At 39.5% G+C, this 19,010-nt stretch overlaps 1 protein-coding gene across 1 annotated transcript in view; it reads left to right on the top strand.

The window, feature by feature from the left end:
- Nucleotides 1–19,010, top strand: part of LOC136874277 (malate dehydrogenase, mitochondrial) — a 69,862-nt gene that overhangs the window by 40,335 nt on the left and 10,517 nt on the right. Inside the window, exon 2 of the mRNA XM_067147906.2 lies at nt 16,204–16,367. Within this exon, the coding sequence (XP_067004007.2) occupies nt 16,204–16,367 (164 nt within the window). The remainder of the gene's footprint in view (nt 1–16,203; nt 16,368–19,010) is intronic.

Genomic DNA, 19,010 nt, shown 5'->3' on the forward strand with positions numbered 1-19,010 from the left:
TATCCCCCGACCCAGAGTCTGAAGCTCCAGGACACTGCCCTTGAGGCGGTAGAGGTGGGATCTCTCGCTGAGTCCGAGGGAAAAATCAACCCTGGAGGGTAAACATATTAAGAAAGAAAGAAAGTAAGTAAAAATTGACGTTTCAAATATATTGCCATTTACTTTACTATAAAATAATTGGTTCTCAAAGTTCTGATCGCTAAGCCTTGATCCCTCAGGGCAAAGTACATCTTTGCATTTGCTAAATAGACGTCCTACTGTACAGGTGTACTTAGAGTGGTGGTGGTGGTGGTGGTGGTGGTGGTGGTGATCAGGCCCGTATTTAAGTATTTTGTACCCTTGGGCCCGAGCATATTTTTCGCCCCCTACTGCTTGTACATGCCAGCCCCGCGGTGTACGGGTAGCGTGACTGCCTCTTATCCGGAGGCCTCGGGTTCGATTCCCGGCCAGGCTAGAGATTTTTACCTGGTTCTGAGGGCTGGTTCGAGGTCCACTCAGCCTACGTGATTACATTTGAGGAGCTATCTGATGGTGAGATGGCGGTCCCGGTCTAGGAAGCCGAAAATAACGGCTGAGGGCATTCGTCGTGCTGACCACATGACACCTCGTAATCTGCTGGCCTTCGGGCTGAGGAGCGGTCGCTTGGTAAGCCAAGGCCCTCCGGGGCTGTTGCGCTATGGGGGGTGGGAGTGTTTGTACATGCTTCAGATCTATATTCGGTAAGCATAATATAAAAAGTTGATACATCAAAAATATTAAAAGGTTCGTAAGAAACAAAGTAAAGGCAGAAATCTTCAAACCTACTAAATATACAAAGAATGCGCCACATTATTGGTACCAACTTCCAAGACCAATTAATCACTGCAACAACACAGAATTCTCCTAGGAAAATGATTGTCTTGTTGCTTTCGTAGTGGAGAGCACACTAGGTACTCACATTTTCCAAATCTAACGTAATGGATTTTCTCTTATAATAATAGTCGGATGATTCAAGAGCTCCTGAGTTTGAGGTGTACGTCAATTAGTTTAAATATTTGCCACCCGTGGGAATTTGCCGCCCTGTGGCCCATGCGTAAATACGGGCCTGGTGGTGATGATTATTGTTTTATGAGGAAGTACAACTAGGCAACCTTATCTATTACCACTAATCAGAGAGAAAAAATGGAAGGGATCCAACACTTCGAAAACTGAAGGTATCGGCTAAAGGAAGATAAGGACCACGAAGGGTGTGAAAATAAAAGACTCCCTAGGATTCGTAACCTAATACCGTCGGTGTCGAAAAGAACAAGAGTTGACCGAAAGAGGTCCGATAGGATAGATGAAAGTGAGGAGCCTCTCACAAGTAAGTGGAAGTAATGCCAAAACTCAGATAAGGGCCCCGTGGTTGCCAACCCACGTTCCCCCCAGTTCAGAGCCCTTGGGGCTCCTGTTAGTCGCCTTTTACGACAGGTAGGGGATACCGTGGGTGTTATTCTACCGCCCCCACTCACAGGGGGTTGCCCTTAAAGGAATAAGCAAGACAAAGCAAAGTCATCTTTGTGCAGGCCATGAAGGCCCGTGGAGGGGTGGAAGGTAAAGGCTTCCACTATCCGTAACTTCGGCACTTGGTGGGGTAGATAGGTTAGCTCTACGACCGATCGCCTCTGCCCCCAGAAATTAACCTGGTATTCATTTCTGGTGTAGGCTGAGTGAACCTTCGGGTGAACCAAGCACGCCTTTATCGCTTGGGCCAGGCAGCGCCTACTTAAAGGAATGCCTGTCTATAATTTTAAGAACATCCCCAGCAGTAATGGCCATTGTAGAAGAAATTTAATGTCTTTGGCAAGAGTGGGGAAGTAAGGAAGTACTCAACTTTGGAACGTGGATTGGCGATCACGGGGCCAATGCTGAGTCCTAGCATTATTTCCACTTACTTGTGCCAGGCTCCTCACTTTCATCTATCCTAGCCGACCTCCCTTGGTCAACTCTTGTTCTTTTCCGACTCTGACGGTATTTTAGCATTCGTAAATATGTTCAATTCCGTTTCTTTCCATCTGCCTGATTGTTTGTTTATTCGTGTTGTTGACATTACGCAAAAATGGCTGAATATAAGTTTTCGAAACTTGATAAAAAGTTAGGTTCAGGGATAACCGGAGTGAGAACACGCCAACTATTTGATTTGAATACAGCGACGAAGCAGTATAAAGAGCGCCAAAAGAGAAATTACCTGTATGGTATCGAAAAACAGAACATAATACTGTAAAACTTCTGAAAAATATTACATCTGATTTTTTACTTTTCATTTCCTTTTAATGTACGAGGAATAACAGAGATATTTACACAGTTATTACATTTTTCACAGAATTCCATATATAGAGAGAAATATTAGTTCTATGAGATTCTGAAGGTGATCGGGATCAGATACCGTACCGAGAACGAAGAATTATCTACAGTCTGTATATAGAAGTGAGGTAAGGCTGCAATTTGCCCCCCCCCCCCTCTCTTTTTATGTATATAGAACAGGCGCTAAAGAAATCAAGGCGGAATTTGGAAAGGGAATCGCAATCCAAGGAAAGGAAATCTAAACTCTCAGATTTGCCGATGATATTGTTATTTTATCTGAAACTACAGAAGATCTAGACAAATTCCTGAATGGTGTGGACAAAGTCTTGAGGAAGGAGTACAAGATAAAAATAAGTCCAAAACAAAAGTAATGGAGTGCAGTCGAACGAAGGCAGGTGATGCAGGAAATATTAGATTAGGAAATGAAGTCTTAAAAGAAGTAGATGAATCTTGTTACTTGGGTAGTAGGATAACTAATTATGGCAGAAGAAAGGAGGACATACAATGCAGGCTAGCACAAGCAAGGCAGGCCTTTCTTAAGAAAAGAAATGTGCTCACTTCGAATATTGGTATGGGAATAGGAAGATGTTTTTGAAGACTTTTGTATGGAGTGTAGAATTGTATGGAAGTGAAATATGGACGATAACTAGCTCAGGAAGTGAACAGAAGATTTCGAAATGTGGTGTTACAGAAGAATGCTGAAGGTGGGATGGGTAGATCGAATTTCGAATGAAAGGATATTGAATCGAATTGATGAGAGGAGATCGACTTGACTAAATTTGACGAGAAGAAGGGAGAGGCACCCAGGACTTGTTAAGTTGGTTTTTGAGGGAAATGTACGCGGTAAGAACAGTAAGGGTGGACCAAGGTATGAATATGACGAGCAGATGTAGGATGTAGTAGTTATATTGATTTTTTTTTGCAATTGGCTTTACGTCGCAACGACATAGATAGGTCTTATGGCGACGAAGAGATAGGAAAGGCCTAGGATTGGGAAGGAAGCGGCCGTGGCTCTAATTAAGGTAGATGTAGGATCCCTCGCTGAGTCCGAGGGAAAACCAACCCTGGAGGGTAAACAGATTAAGAAAGATTTTTTTTACAATTTGTTTTACACTGTCCCGACACAAATAGGTCTTATAGCGACGATGGGATGGAAAAGACCTAGGAGTTGGAAGGAAGCGGCCGTGGTCTTAAGGTACAGCCCCAGCATTTTCCTGGTGTGAAAATGGAAAACCACGGAAAACCCTCTTCAGGGCTGCCGACAGTGGGGTTAGAACTCACTATCTCCCGATGCAAGCTCACAGCCGCGCGCCCCTAACCGCACGGCCAACTCGCCCGGTTATATGAAAAGATCAGCACATGATAGGGTGGCATGGAGAGCTGCATCAAACCAGTCTATGGACTGACGACTCAAACAACAACAATACAATCTGTGCCCAACAAAAGTTACAGAAACATCAATTCCCGATCATTTATGCCCAAAGATCGTAACCAGGATTACTTTCCGGGGGCCTTCGAAAATCGTAAGACTATAGCAAAAAATAAAACGCATCACATAGATTTTATCAAACAAAAAATTAAAGCATTTTAGAGCAGTATCCTTTATAACTCAATGGATTCAGTGAAAATGTAGCCTAAATTCATAACAGTCTAAAGAGGGATGCGCACGCTATACGGCGAGCATGCATCGCGAGTAAAAACAGTTCTGTCATTTATTTAAAAATGGAGGTAACCAAATTCTTTTCTCTGTAGTTATTAAAAATGTTTATAGGTTTGATAAATTTTTGAAAATTCTTCTAGTGACTTGATAACATGAAAATATTTCTGTATGTTCATTGTTTGTTTGCTTGTCCAACCCTTGTCCCGTTTCTCTACGGGGTCGGGTATGAGGCGAGTTGAATCTGTCGTGGCGGGTTCAACCTTGTCAGAGGAGTTAATGAGATGAAGTGAATGACGTGATATATGATAGTAGGACGGATCACCATAAACAGCGTCATATACCCTTACTCCATATGAGCACAGCGGAGAGGTTAGGAATTCAATCCAGGCTTTTGGCATGCAATCTAGTGATAAGAAATTGTATACCACCACCTCCTGGTACCCTGGCAGCCAACATTCTGATGGTGAAATGTTTTTCAATCAACGGGACTCGAATCGGTTATTTGAATTTTTTAAAATAGCCTATGTGCCTTCTGAGTGTCATATTTAATACAGTAGTTCGTTCTTGTTCATATACACTGACTGACAGTGACAATGCAACACCAAGGAGGAGTGGTTCGAAAGGGATGAAAGTTGGGGAAAAAACAGAGACGGCACGGATGAATAATTGATGTTTATTTCAAACCGATATGCAGGTTACACAATGCGCATGGCATCGACTCAGTAGGATGTAGGACCACCGCGAGCGGCGATGCACGCAGAAACACGTCGAGGTACAGAGTCAATAAGAGTGTGGATGGTGTCCTGAGGGATGGTTCTCCATTCTCTGTCAACCATTTGCCACAGTTGGTCGCCCGTACGAGGCTGGGGCAGAGTTTGCAAACGGCGTCCAATGAGATCCCACACGTGTTCGATTGGTGAGAGATCCGGAGAGTACGCTGGCCACGGAAGCATCTGTACACCTCGTAGAGCCTGTTGGGAGATGCGAGCAGTGTGTGGGCAGGCATTATCCTGCTGAAACAGAGCATTGGGCAGCCCCTGAAGGTCAGTGTATTATACATGAGTTTCATTAATTTACAACTGACATTTTTCAAACACTGCATAAACATTCCTCTATTCATAATTTTGTATACTATTTTGAATTTTGTAAAATAACTATTCTCCTTTTTCTTTCTTTCTTTCTTTCTTTCTTTCTTTCTTAATCTTACCGGGCGAGTTGGTTGTGTGATTAGGGGCGCGCAGCAGTGAGCTTGCATCTGGTAGATTGTGCGTTCGAGCCCCACTGTCGGCAGACCTGACGATGGTTTTCCGTAGTTTCCCATTTTCACACCAGGCAAATGCTGGGGCTGTACCTTAAGACCACGGCCGCTTCCTTCCAACTCCTAGGCCTTTTCCATCCCATCGTCGCCATAAGACCTATTTGTATTGGTGCAATGTAAAACAAACTGTAAAAAAAAACTTTCTTAATCTGTTTACCCTCCAGGGTTGGTTTTCGCTCGGACTCAGCGAGGGATCCTACATCTACTGACTCAAGAGGAGTGTCCTGGAGCGTGAGACTTTGGATTGGGGATACAACTGGGGAGGATGACCAGTACCTCGCCCAGGCGGCCTCGCCTGCTTTGCTGAACAGAGGCCTTGTGTGTGTGTGTGTGTGTGTGTGTGTGTGTGTGTGTAAGGGGGGAAGATTAGAAGGGATAGACAAGGAAGAGGGAAGGAAGCGGCCATGACCTTAAGTTAAGTGCCATCCCGGCATTTGGCTGGAGGAGAAATGGGAATCCATTTAAAACCACTTCAAGGATGGCTGAGGTGGGAATCGAACCTATCTCTACTCAGTTGACCTCCTGAGGCTGAGTGGATCCCGTTCTAGCCCTCGTACTACTTTTAAAATTTAGTGGCAGAACCGGGAATCGAACCTGGGCCTCAGGGGGTGGCAGCCAATCATGCTAACCACTACACCACAGAGGCAGACCAAAATAACTATGAAAGACTAACATGTTTTTTTTTTGTATTCGAGAAATGTTGGTGAAATACGAGGCCACTTCACATATCTTGACTCATTTAAATGATCATGTTCTCTTCAGTCTTCAAGTAGTCCGCTTAGTGGCCATGATCATTAAGGCATCAAGTCTCTGTGGCCAGTTCAAGTCCCGTTGGTCGAAAACACTTTCACCATCAGGATATTGGTTGGTAGGGTAGGAGAGCCGGTGGGATACAATTTCTAATCACTAGATTGTGTGCAAAAAGCTTGGATTCAATTCCAAACTTTCCCGCAGTGTTCGTATGGAGTGAGTGCATATGACGCTGTTGATGATGATTTGTCTGTAGGATGGAGACATTTTAAGCCTTGAGCAGACTCCTTTGTGCTGTTCGACAGGAGTGGGCAATGTACCAGCACCTCTCCCTTTCTACTATCATATAATTATATCATGTCATTCATTCTCCTTAACTCGTATGATGAGGTTGACATTAGAAAGGGCATCCGGTCATAAACACTCGCTACGAAGGTACATTTCATTTCATCCCTGACCCTGTAGAGAAACGGTTCAAGGATGAGAGAGAGAGAGAGAGAGAGAGACACTCTCTCTCTCTTTTTTCTCTCTTCAAGTCTGTCCATCACAAATGAATTTTCCAGAAAAACGCCTAGATTCAAAAAAATGTTTTGCTGTAACTACCAAATATTATGTTTTGATAATTTTGTAAGGAATCATTTTTTTCACACCTTTTCGAGATTTTTCTTTCTTTCTTCTTTGAATAACCCTTTAGAGGGTGCGATAAATAAACTTTCGTTGCTTTTCTTTGCATTTAACTTTCTTCATTTCCAAATCCTGCCTTTCGTATTACTTCTCTGAAATGTGTTCTGTTTTCTATCGTATCCATTTTAATTCTAGCGTTTTTCATATCCTTTTCAATTTCAATTTTCACTGAACCACATTGGCTTGGATTTGTAACTGTTTAATAAGTTGAAGATTTGTTTAGTTAGTCTATATTATTCATTCTATAAATGTGTCCAAAAAACTGGAGTATTCTTTTCCTCATTACAGTTGTCAGTTTTTCAACTTTTAAATATAGCTCTCTGTTTGATCGTAGTCTCAATTCGGCATTGTTGTTTCTTGTAGATCCCAGTATTTTTCTCAAAAAATTCTTCTTTCAACTTTTTCTAATTTTTCAAGATCCCCAATTCTTGTAAGTTTAAGAGTTTCTGCTGCATATAAAATTTCTGGCCGGGCTATTGTTTGATAATGTCTAAATTTCAAGTTCCAGGATAGAGATTTCTTATTGTATATATTTTTTGAAACATCCTTTCCATTTTGTTTACTCTTATATCTGTAGCTATCTTTTCTTTTGTGTATTTTCTTATCCATTCTCCCATGTATTTAAAGCAATCTCTCTGAGATATTATGTTATTGTTAATTGTAATATTTTGAATTTTGTTTTATCAAATGATATTCAATCCTATTTTGGCTGCTTGTTTCTGTAATTCTCATATTTGTTCTTGAGCGTTATCTAATGAGTCTGTAATTAACCCCATGTCAACTGCGAAAGCTAAACAATCTATAATGATTTTATTTGGATTTCTTCCTGTTAAATGTTGTATCATATTGTTACTAGAGTATTTCCACAATACAGCAACTATATTATCTTCCCCAGGAGCTTTATTATGTCTACGTTCGTTCATGATTTCTTTGATGGCTTTCCTCCATTCTTGAACTACCTTCTCTAATGCACAATTGAAGAGTAGAGGTGACAAACTATCTCCCTTTCATACACATAATCTTATTTCAAATGATTTTCAGAGTTCTCCCAAAAATTTTACTTTGGATGTTGTGTTTGTTAATGTTGCTTTAATTATTTCAATTATTTTATTATCAAGTCCAAATTCCTTAAAAATATCAAATAGAGTATTTCTATCAATTCAATCATAGTCCTTTCTGAAATCTACAAAAGTGATTACAAATTCAGAGTTTCTGCTCTTCCTCACAGCTATTATGTTCTTTAGATTTAAAATTTGTTCTGGACTTTCCCTTTCTAAATTCTGTTTGATAGTCCCTTGATTGTGGGTCTAGTATTTCTTGAGCTCTTTTTAAGAGTGCCTTGGACAAAATCTTATACGTAATCAGTAAAAGGGAAATTCCCCTATAGTTGTTAGGGTAGGATTTATTCCCCTTTTTGTGTAGCGGATGTATTAATGTTGATGTCCATCCTGCTGGTAAAGTGCCCGTTGTCCAGATTTTTTCAATGATTTCTGTTAAATGTTGTATCATATTGTCACTAGACTATTTCCACAATACAGCAACTATATTATCTTCCCCAGGTGCTTTATTATGTCTATGTTCGTTTATGATTTCTTTGATTTTCTCTTTTGTTGGTGGTTTTGAGTCTGGTTGTATTGTTGTTGTATTATCAAAATTTAATTTCTCTTCTGGTGGATTGCTGTTATATAGTTCTTCAAAGTGTTCTGCAAGTATCCTATAATTTTTTGTGTTATTATAACTAATTTTCTGTGTTTTTTGATCTCTGAAATGTAAACTCGGTGGTGTGTATTTCCTTACATTGTTTTTAAAAAATGCTTTGTAAAAGTCTCCTGAGTTGTTCTGTTTGAGGTCCAATTCCATTGCTGGTCTTTCATATGTTGTATTTTGATCTTTCTGAGACTTCTGATGCAAGCTTCCTGGCTTCTGTGAAGTTGCTTCTATTTTTATTATTTTTGTTTGCATTCCATATATTCCAAGCTCGTCGTCTTTTTAGAATTAATTGATCATACTCATTATTACACCAAATATGTTTTTTTTTCTTTTTAAGAAGAATAGTTTCTTCTGCTGTCTGTAAAATGTCCTATTGAAGTTGTACCCATATTTTAGATGTCCTTTTTTCCAAGAATATTTTGAAACTATTTTCTCTGGCTAATTTTTGTACATCAAAAGTTTTAGGTTGATATTGATTTTTTTATACTTATTGGTTTAGTTTTTAATTTAATGATTGACAGATAGTGGTCTGAATCCAAACTGGCACTCTTAGCAACCTTTACATTAAGTATCTCTGGTGCAGACTGTCTACTTATGGCAACATGGTCAAGTCGTTTCTCTCCACAGATTGGATTTGGAGAGACCCATGTTGAATGTTTACTCGGAAGTTTTTTAAAGAATGTAGATTTTAGGACTATATTACGTTCTCTGCATAAACTAATGAGTCTTTTTCCATTATCTTCTGTTCTTTGATGAGCAGGGAATTTCCCTACTATAGATCGATGACAACATTCTTTGCCGATTTGAGCATTAAAATCTCCAAGCAATATCGTTCCGGGGTATCTGTGAAATGCAGAGGTGAAAGGAGGTGCAGGCTTGAATGGGTCTAACTACAATGTCAAGAACTGAATTAAAGCTTTAATAAAGGTTATATTTCTTTAATTGAAAAAAAAAAAAAAAAAAAAAAAACAACTTAACAAATTTCCACAGGGAAAAATTACAATCAGGTACAATGAGAATCTTAAAACAAGTCAAGGAAAATACAAGATTAGTGAACGTGACAGATTTTGGGCTTCACGCCCCTTGTTTTACAATTCCGGAGATACCGGATTCAGTTTACACAATTTAAGTTAAAGATTGGGAACCATTAAGTCAAGGGCAGAAATACCCCAAATCAAGAGCACTTGCTCCCAAAATTACAATATCTAGCCTTCCAGAGGCACTCTTTACAATTACAAAACTTGAAAAAGAGCTAACAGGCTCTCCGTTTCTTTCAGCCTCCTCGAGGCAACCTCAAAAATCTTACACTCTCTGGCCTTCCATGGCCCAACTTACAATTTGAAACAGGGGTATCTCGTACCCAACCTATAGGGCCTTTGCGGAAAAGAACAGGTTAAGTAAATGGCCCGAAACACAAACTGAATGGAGGCATACTGCGCTCCAAGATAATGAACACTTAAAAAAAACCTAAAGGGCTCTAGGCCGATGAAACAGGGGCTATTCCCAAACTACTGAGGTGACTCATATAGGAATTGCCTTAACACATTATAGTAGGAAAAACAGTTAGAGAAAAACGTAGTCAACCCAAACCAAGATGAAGGGGAGCTTGAGACGGTACTTCACTCTCTGTCCCCGGTTTACAGTTAAAGATTTCATGAAGTTTTTACATTAGCCGGATTTTAGAAAAGTTGTTACATACTAAAGAATCGGACCTTTCCATTGGGTTAAACTGTGGAGGTAGCAAGAAAGAATAAAGTTATGTGGCCATTTCCTTTTAGATGTTCTAGCTGCTGACGAAAGAGGCTGCCCGCCTCCTGCTTAACACACACACTCAGATAGACGTTGATCAATTGGCCAAGAAACGTGAAAAGCTGCAGTTTATAAACCCTCAGGGAAGGTTCAAGATCATTCAAGACTAAACCAGCCACACCCTCTCATTTTAATTGGTTAATCTCAAAATTACACTTAGAATCGCTAGCGGCTTTACGTCGCACCGACACAGATAGGTCTTATGGCGACGATGGGACCGAGAAGGGATAGGAGTGGGAAGAAAGCGGCCGTGGCCTTAATTAAGGTACAGCCCCAGCATTTGCCTGGTGTGAAAATGCGAAACCACGGAAAACCATTTTCAGGGCTGCCGACAGTGGGGTTCGAACCTACTGTCTCCCGAATACTGGATACTGGTCGCACTTAAGCGACTGCAGCTATCGAGCTCGGTCACTTAGAATCGAACAAGAAGCCTGTGATAGGTTGAAAATTAATTACAGAAATTAGTGATTGGCTAGATTCAAAACTGGCAGAAAGAAAAAGGAAATATTGCCAACCCAAAAAAATGAACATCAATCGGTTACAAAAAACCTAGAAATACAAAACTTTAAATTATAACTTCTTACACCTCATGCCAGGGTGCATGATCATAGTTTTTTGGTAGTGTCATCCATGGGAGAATGTCCAAACTTCTTGATGAATGGCAAACAAAACAAGGAGAAATTCACTCAGTTCGGTACAAATATTATTGTGTTTTTGGATGGAATTTGTTCTAAGGTGTTTGAAACCTCTTGCCAAAATGTTTCTATTTGTTTTCTGGGTTTTATTTTTTCATTTGTAGGTGCATGTACATTTACAATAGTGCAGACTTCATTCGTTGATTTAAGGGTTAGAATGGAAAGTCTTTCATTAGGAGATTTAAACGCTATTATAGTAACTAGTATATTCTTGTTTACAATAAAACCTGTCCCAAATTGAGGTACATTCTTTATATCTCTTTTTCTTGGTTTTCTCTTAAATATCCTGAATACCTCTGAGTTAAAGTTATTTTCATCAGTATACCTTGTTTCTTGAAGTTCTGTTATCAAAATGTTTTTAACTCTTAGAAAATCTGTCAATGTTTTAAGTTTTCCTGTCTTTAAAAGGGAGTTTACATGAAAAGTAGCCAAATCATTTATGTTTCTGTGCCTAATTTTGTATGATTGTTGCTTAAGGAAGGTTTCAGGATGCTCCAACTGATCCTTTGCACAATGTTGTGGGGCCCCAGAATCCGAATCCCCACTTTTCATTTCCTTGGAAATGGGAGATTGTTTACTCCCTGAGGTAAAGTCTCTTACAAAGTGCATATCCATAGTTGATTGTTTGATGAGTTAAGGGAACAAGTCCCTTAAAATTTCTATTCGAGGTTATTAGCTCCGAGGAAAGATTTTCAGCCGCACCTCTGGTGAAGAGACACTGACCATTTAGCTGCTTGTTACAAGTCAGACATAAAATGGATTTTCTTTTTTGCTGTCTCTTCCACTAGTTCCGCCGTATCGAGATCCATTCCCTCCTCCTTCACTACCGTTGAGATTAACGCCTTGCATATTTATAACCCCTGGAGGGAGGGTGTCTCATTATTTTAAAGCCCCCAAGAATTGGGCTACCTGTTGGTCCGCTAGTCCTAAGACCATCCCAGGAGAAGTACTAGGAACCCCCTATAGAAGCTGGGGTTATTTGTCGAGTTTTGAGATTTTATTATAAATGTATTCACTAATATGTACTTTCTAAAATGGGGAAATAATTATACTTTCCACAGAAAAATACTTTGATATACAAATAAATGTAGGCTATAAATATTGTGCGGCATATTTAATTATCTGATTACATCTACTTACCTATACAGGGCTACAAACTATGTATATAATACCCTATTGCTGCATAAAATCTGTTTAAAATCAATTCATCAGCAGACTCCAATAAATATAGGTTAGAGTAATAAATAAATAAATAAATAAATAAATAAATAAATAAATAAATAAATAAATAAATAAATAAATAAATAAATAAATAAAATAACACGTTCTTTTTGCCAGCCTTTTTTTTGTGTTTCTGAGTCATAGATTGGCCTTCCGTTAATTGGCTGACTCAGGTAAGTGTTTTACAAATGCAAACTCTAATGAAAAATTGAAATGACAAAATAATTTTTAAGCAGTCATCACAAAATGTTTAAAAATAATAAATTTAATTTATAAGCATTAATGCATAGGAATTGTTCAGGATGAAGTAGTATAGTAGGACACTGAACCATTTTGTTTCCAAAGATAATTGGTTATTTGAATTCTTTACTAAAGGCTATGAAAACTGCTCTTAAGAATTCATATTTCACACTCTTATGTTTCCTTGGCTGAATGCTCAGGGTAGAGGCCTTCGGTTCAGAGGGCATCGTGTTCGATTCCCGGCTGCGCCAGGGATTTTAACCACATTTGTTTATTCCTATATCTTGGGGACTGAAGTCTGTGATTCTCTTAATCAACATAGTCACCTACACACAACAACCACACTATTAACCACCACAGAAAAACGCAACAGTGCACATATCCCTCCTCATAGGGTTGGCGTCAGGAAGGTCATGAGGTCGTAAAACATGGCTTTTTTAATCCTTGTTACTGCCAACCTCAAATAAATGGGAAAATGTCCGTAAAATTAAAAGAATCTCTTACGTACATGGTGTCCGAAACATGATCCCCATGAACTGATAATACTTAAATGTGTAAAAAACTGGAGAGAGAAAGTATCTTAAAGAATCATACGTCCGCCTTTGTGGTGTAGTGGTTAGTGTGATTAGCTGCCACCTCCGAAGACCCGGGTTCTATTTCCGGCTCTGCCACGAAATCCGAAAAGTAATACAAGGGCTGGAACGGGGTCCACTCAACCTCGAGAGGTCAACTGAGTAGAGGGGAGTTCGATTCCCACCTCAGCAATCAGATCAAAAATTAGATGGAAGGCTTTTCCGGCGTTTGCTCCATTAACCAGCGTTTCAGAGTGGGATGTGTCAGACCCTACCCACTGACGCTGGGATGTATGCAGGTGAACTTATCAGAAGCTTATTTTATGAAGCACAGTCTGATAACTGCATACGGGAGATAAAACTCCACAATGGAATTAATGCCCGCCTAGCAATTCCAAATGGAAATTCTAAGTTCCCATGGAGGGAATTAGATTCTTTTCCACCAATAGAGCATATCAAAAATCAGATCAAAAATTAGATGGAAGGCTTTTCCGGCGTTTGCTCCATTAACCAGCGTTTCGTCTTAGGTCTGACACTAGACTCTTCAGAGTGGGATGTGTCAGACCCGGGCCTAACTTAAGGCCACGTCTGCTTCCTCTTCCCTGTCTATCTCTTCCGATCTTCCCATCCACCCACAAGGCCCCAATCAGCATAGCAGGTGAGACCGCTTGTGCGAAGTACTAGTCATCCTCCCCAGTTGTATCCCCAGACCCAAAGTCCCATGCTCCAGGACACTGCCCTTGAGGCGGCAGAGGTGGGATCCTCTTTACTAAGGAAATAAGAGGTGGGATCCCTCACCAAGTCCGAGGAAAAAAACAACTCTGGAGGGTAAACGGATTAAGAAAGAAAGAAACATACGGTAAGTTCAGATTTGGTTAGTATTTCAACACTTATTATATTAAGACAATATACCTAATATTTTCCATTTTCTATATTTATACAACGCTAATAAAATATTCAAGCAACATATTTTAGAAATAAAAATATTAGTCTGGAGTGTAAATAACTGATTTTTAAATTTCTTATTTCTTTGTACATTTTGCTTTACACTGCACTGACACAGATACGTCTTATGCCGATGATAGGACATGTTTAGAAACAAACAGAATTAATAATTTATCACCAACATATAAATACAGAGGTGTCCAGAAAAATGTACACTCTTTGATAGTTAATATCTTTGGAACAAAATGACATGCAATAACACTAGAATGTTTATATTGTTCTCCCATCTATTCAATACAATACAATCTTAAAAGTTAGGACGTTGTCCATATCAAAATATTAGTATAAAATTATTACATTAGATGGTACAAGTTTCACCTATCGACTGTAGGCATCATCAGCCATATTTTACCTTATGAATAGATCGGGTACCTGATTGGGAATGACTTATGAATACTGTTAAAAACTATAAAATGTAAAAAATTGGAGATCGTTAAACAACTAATACAAAATAAAATGTGGTATACTATTACTTAACAATATTGTGTTAATATTCAACTCTAAAAGGATGACATTCATTTGAAGATCACAACACTGATATTAAAAGATATTATAGTAAAGAAAAAAATCAGAAAGCACATTCCATTTGATTATCACATGTAATAACAAAATGACATATCGTTGCAATTCTTGCACGGTAGTGTAGTCCATTGTTTTCTCAACAGGTGATGAAGGTGACGTGAATGGCACAACAATCTTGGCACTCGTTTTCCAGCAGATGACAGTGCAGCAATGAATGAAGTAAGATTGTCGTCTGAGCATTGCAAGGCCATATTGAAGTGGTACTGGAAGTATGAAAACATGATGGAGGTACAACGGCAATGGTATAAGGTGTACGGAACTCAGCCACCAACATATACAACAATTTATCGTATTCAGGATAAATTTGAAGCTGACGGTACAGTTTTCAGGATGTGCATAAGAAAAGGTCTGGTTGACCAAGAACATCAACAAGTCCAGCTTCCTGTGCTGCCGTGTTGCAACATTTTACTAGGTCACCTCAATAATAATCTGTGAATCAGGGTGCACGTGAAAGCAGGGTTCAGTAAGTCGATCAACCGTATGACGAATTCTGAAGGACGGAAAAGTGGAAAGTTTACATTCCAAGATCGCAGCACGCTATGAATGAGGATGTCCTGGATTGGAGGATGGAGTGCGAGTGGTTTGAAGGCATGCTTCGTGAGGATGAACGGTTTTCAGGGATGGTTATGTGGTCTGAAGAGGCACAATTCAAGCTGAACGGTACTGTAAACCACCATAATTGCGTGTAATGGGCTCCTGAAAATCCTCACGTTCACATGGACAAACATGTTAATCTACCCGCTGTTAATGTGTGTTGTGGTCTGTCACTGCGCGGTTTTATCGGCCCATTCTTCTTTGAAGGTACTGTAACTGCTGCAAACATCGATTTTACCTACCATCCGAGAGGTGTTTGGAAATGGAAGATTTTACCTACAACAAGATGGCGCTCTACCTCATTTTACGATCCTAATGTATTCGAACTTATTGAACGATATTTATATGTTTGGTGGTAAATTATTAATTTTGTTTGTTTTTAACATGTTCACTTTAGCTATTAACTTTGTTTAAATTATTCAGCTGAAGAGGGTCCAATAGGGGTGGAATATGTACTGTTGTGAATATCATATATACAGTATTGTATCAAGAAGGTGGAAGAGTTTTTGTGATTTCTCTATAAGAAATTTTGCCTTACTCTATTGTAAGTCAATACGGATCAGACCATGAAGTTTATCACATGTAAAGATATTGCATGTATTCAAAAGAATCTCGTAAAAATCCAATTTGATATTTGTGTTGACACTGGAAGTATCATGTTGAATGATGAAGTACAAGGCCCTGAAGAACAATGATAAGAAATAATTAGTATACAGGAATTCATCATCATCATCAACCATCTTCCACTGCCCAGGTATGGCTTATGAGCTTCATTCATCTCCAAGGGTTAAAATAAATAATCTTTTCTTCAACCGTTGTCCACTTTTCCAGCCCTCTTATCCTTAGCCTTTGCCTTGGTCTGGTGCCATCCACATTTCTCTCTAGCCAGTCTGTTTGGAACTTTTTTTCTTTACATGGATATGGTACAAGAACTATACAATAAAAATCAAGAAAGGGTAAAGTTCTTATAGACTCTACTTACTTGTTTATCAAATTTCTTTATCACCTCACAAATGAACATCTCTGAATTCTACTTTACAGGATGCTGACATCGTTGTGATGACAGCTGGTCTTTCACGTAATCTTGGACTATCAAAGACAGATCTCTTTATGAAAAATGCTAAGATTGTGGCCGCGATTGCAGAAGCAAGTTCAAAGATGTGTCCACGTGCTTTATTTGTCGTTGTAACCAATCCAATAAACAGGTATATCCACATCAAATTCAACTTATATATTATATTCAGTGGACAAAAGTCCTGGGAAGACACCGAACATGATGTTAATAATGAGTTGCTCCTCCGCAAGCCCTCAAAATGGCAGCAATACGGCAAGGCATCGACTCTACAAGGTGTTGGAATCATTCTGGAGGGATCTGGACCCATGCACTTCTACCCACAATTCATCTTGTATAGTTGGTGCGGGGTTCATGGAGCGGACACCAGCATTGATAGCATCCCATAAATGCTCAACTGAATTAAGGTCAGGGGATCTGGAGGGCCTATCCGTGGTCATAACTTCATTGGAGTGATCCTCCAGCCACCTGCGTGCCACCACAGAGCGGTGACATGGCGCTTTGTCCTGTTGAAATATGGCATCTTCAACTCTAGGGCCAGAAAGGGATGCAGATGGTCTGAAAAAAAATGTCCACATAACGTGCACCTGTCAGCACTCCCTGTAACCAGACAATGGGGCTTAATTGCAGCCATGAGAATGCCACCCAGACCAGAATACAACCTTGTTGACACGCAGGATCCATAGGTTCATGGGGCACACGCAACACTCTCACGCGCCCATCAGCTCGATACTACTGGAACCAGGATTCATCGGACCATACCACATGCCGCCACTGTTCCATGGTCCATTGCCAATGTTTGCGGGCCTATGCACATCGTTGAGCTCTGTGCCGAGGTGTCAGCAAAGGACAAGAGTTGGTTGTCAGCTGGTGAAGCCTATGTAGTGCATTTTCCTCCTTATAGTCCTGGTAGAAATGGGTTCCTGACTTCCAGCATTCAACTGGGCGGTGATCTGACTCACAGTAGCCCGTTGAGCGCCCAGTATGATTCTGCGGAAGTGACGTGATGTTCGTTCGTTAAACACCTGTGGTCTTCCCATGCGGCGGTTTACGCAGGTGGTAACATTCTCTCTGCGATATTAAAGATGCATCATCGACACCTCAGAAACCTGGATTCGCGTGTGATCTCTGCAATGCTATGACCCATGCACCGTGCGCTGATGATCATCCCAAGTTCAAAGGCGGTTAATTCGTGATGTGTTGCCATCTTCACGACACTGATGTCTGTGACAGACTACTCAGTTACGCCGCAGACAGCCGCAACGCTCCTGCACTGCATATTTTCTAATGGGATACCCCTTCCTGTGACTTTTGGCCATTCAGTGTATATGCTTTACTATTCCTGTCCTTATCCTTCTATATAAGTTATAGGATATGGCTTGATTTGTCACCTGCTTGTGTCTTTTCATTACCTGTATTATATTCAACATAGAAAAAAAAAAAAGGAGCTGGGTATGGAAAATGTAATGGGTAAAGAGTGATGGCAAATGCATGCAGGATTTTTGAAATTAGTTGTCATGTCACTGTGTTTTGGATTACACGTAAAAGTGGAGGTCCGTTGGTTATAATAACTATCTTAGCAGTCACGCAAAACTACAAAATTCCTTTTCTCTTCTCTCTCTATCTCCACTCTCTTTCTGTATCTGTATTGGCCTCAAAACCTCACACCTCATTAAACCCATTTGCAGTCCCTCTAGTTTGATAACTTCACTTCTACTAGGACCGACCGACCGACCACAATTGATCTGCATTCAGGGCTGTCGCCAAGGGGGCAGACTCCCTATCATTATTTACCTAGTGGTGTCTTAAATAATTTCAAACATGTTACAAATTACTGAACATCTCCTTTGATAAATCATTCCATTCCTTGCTAAATTCACTAATATTCTTTATTCAGAGAGCATTTGTTACCTTAGATGTGGTTGTATCTGTTTCAGATTTGAATTTTATTCTATAATTTCCTATTTTCAAGATTCTGAAAAAAGAAGAATACCTTAGAGATTTATTTAATTATTCTTTTCCTACTTTCAAATTGTTTATAGCCCTTCTAGATCTGCTAAACATAAAAATAACTTTTGGTAAACACCTAAAAGGATCAGAATATTAGACATAGCGGTCTTTTGTTTCTCTTCCAGGAATGGAGGTGGTGGTCTGGAGATAATGATGGTTTTTGAGGGAAATATTAGACAGTCATCTCATCTTGACTCTTACAATTAAAAAAATTTGAAGAGATCCAACTCTTTGAATACTGGAGGTAATAGCATGAAAAACATTGAAATGAAAGTCTCGCTCTAGACATCACACACTGAATACTGTTAGGGTCATAAGAGAACTTCCCTTTCTTTTTTATTTCTTTTTTAAAAAAAATTTAAATGCTATTTGTTCGGGTTGTCGACCTATAGAGATCTTTTGCCCCCAGGTAACTAGCTTAATAATGCTTTACTTATACCTTTGCATCATATCCTTATCAACTCATAATGATACAGTGAGTGACAAGATCAGTACGGCCTCCAGAAGGAGGCATAGGAATAGAGTAAAACTTAATATAAAGAATGGTAATATATTTATCGGTAAGTGATTACTCAATAATTACTGATCTGCATTTAGGGTTGTTGCCCAGGTGGCAGATTCCCTATCTGTTGTTTTCATAGCCTTTTAAATGATTTCAATGACATTGGAAATTTATTGAACATCTTCCTTGGTAAATTATTCCAATCCCTAACTCGCCTTCCTACAAATGAATATTTGCCCCAATTTTTCCTCTTGAATTCCAACT

Source organism: Anabrus simplex, chromosome 5, assembly GCF_040414725.1.
Source record: "Anabrus simplex isolate iqAnaSimp1 chromosome 5, ASM4041472v1, whole genome shotgun sequence".
Classification (NCBI taxonomy): domain Eukaryota; kingdom Metazoa; phylum Arthropoda; class Insecta; order Orthoptera; family Tettigoniidae; genus Anabrus; species Anabrus simplex.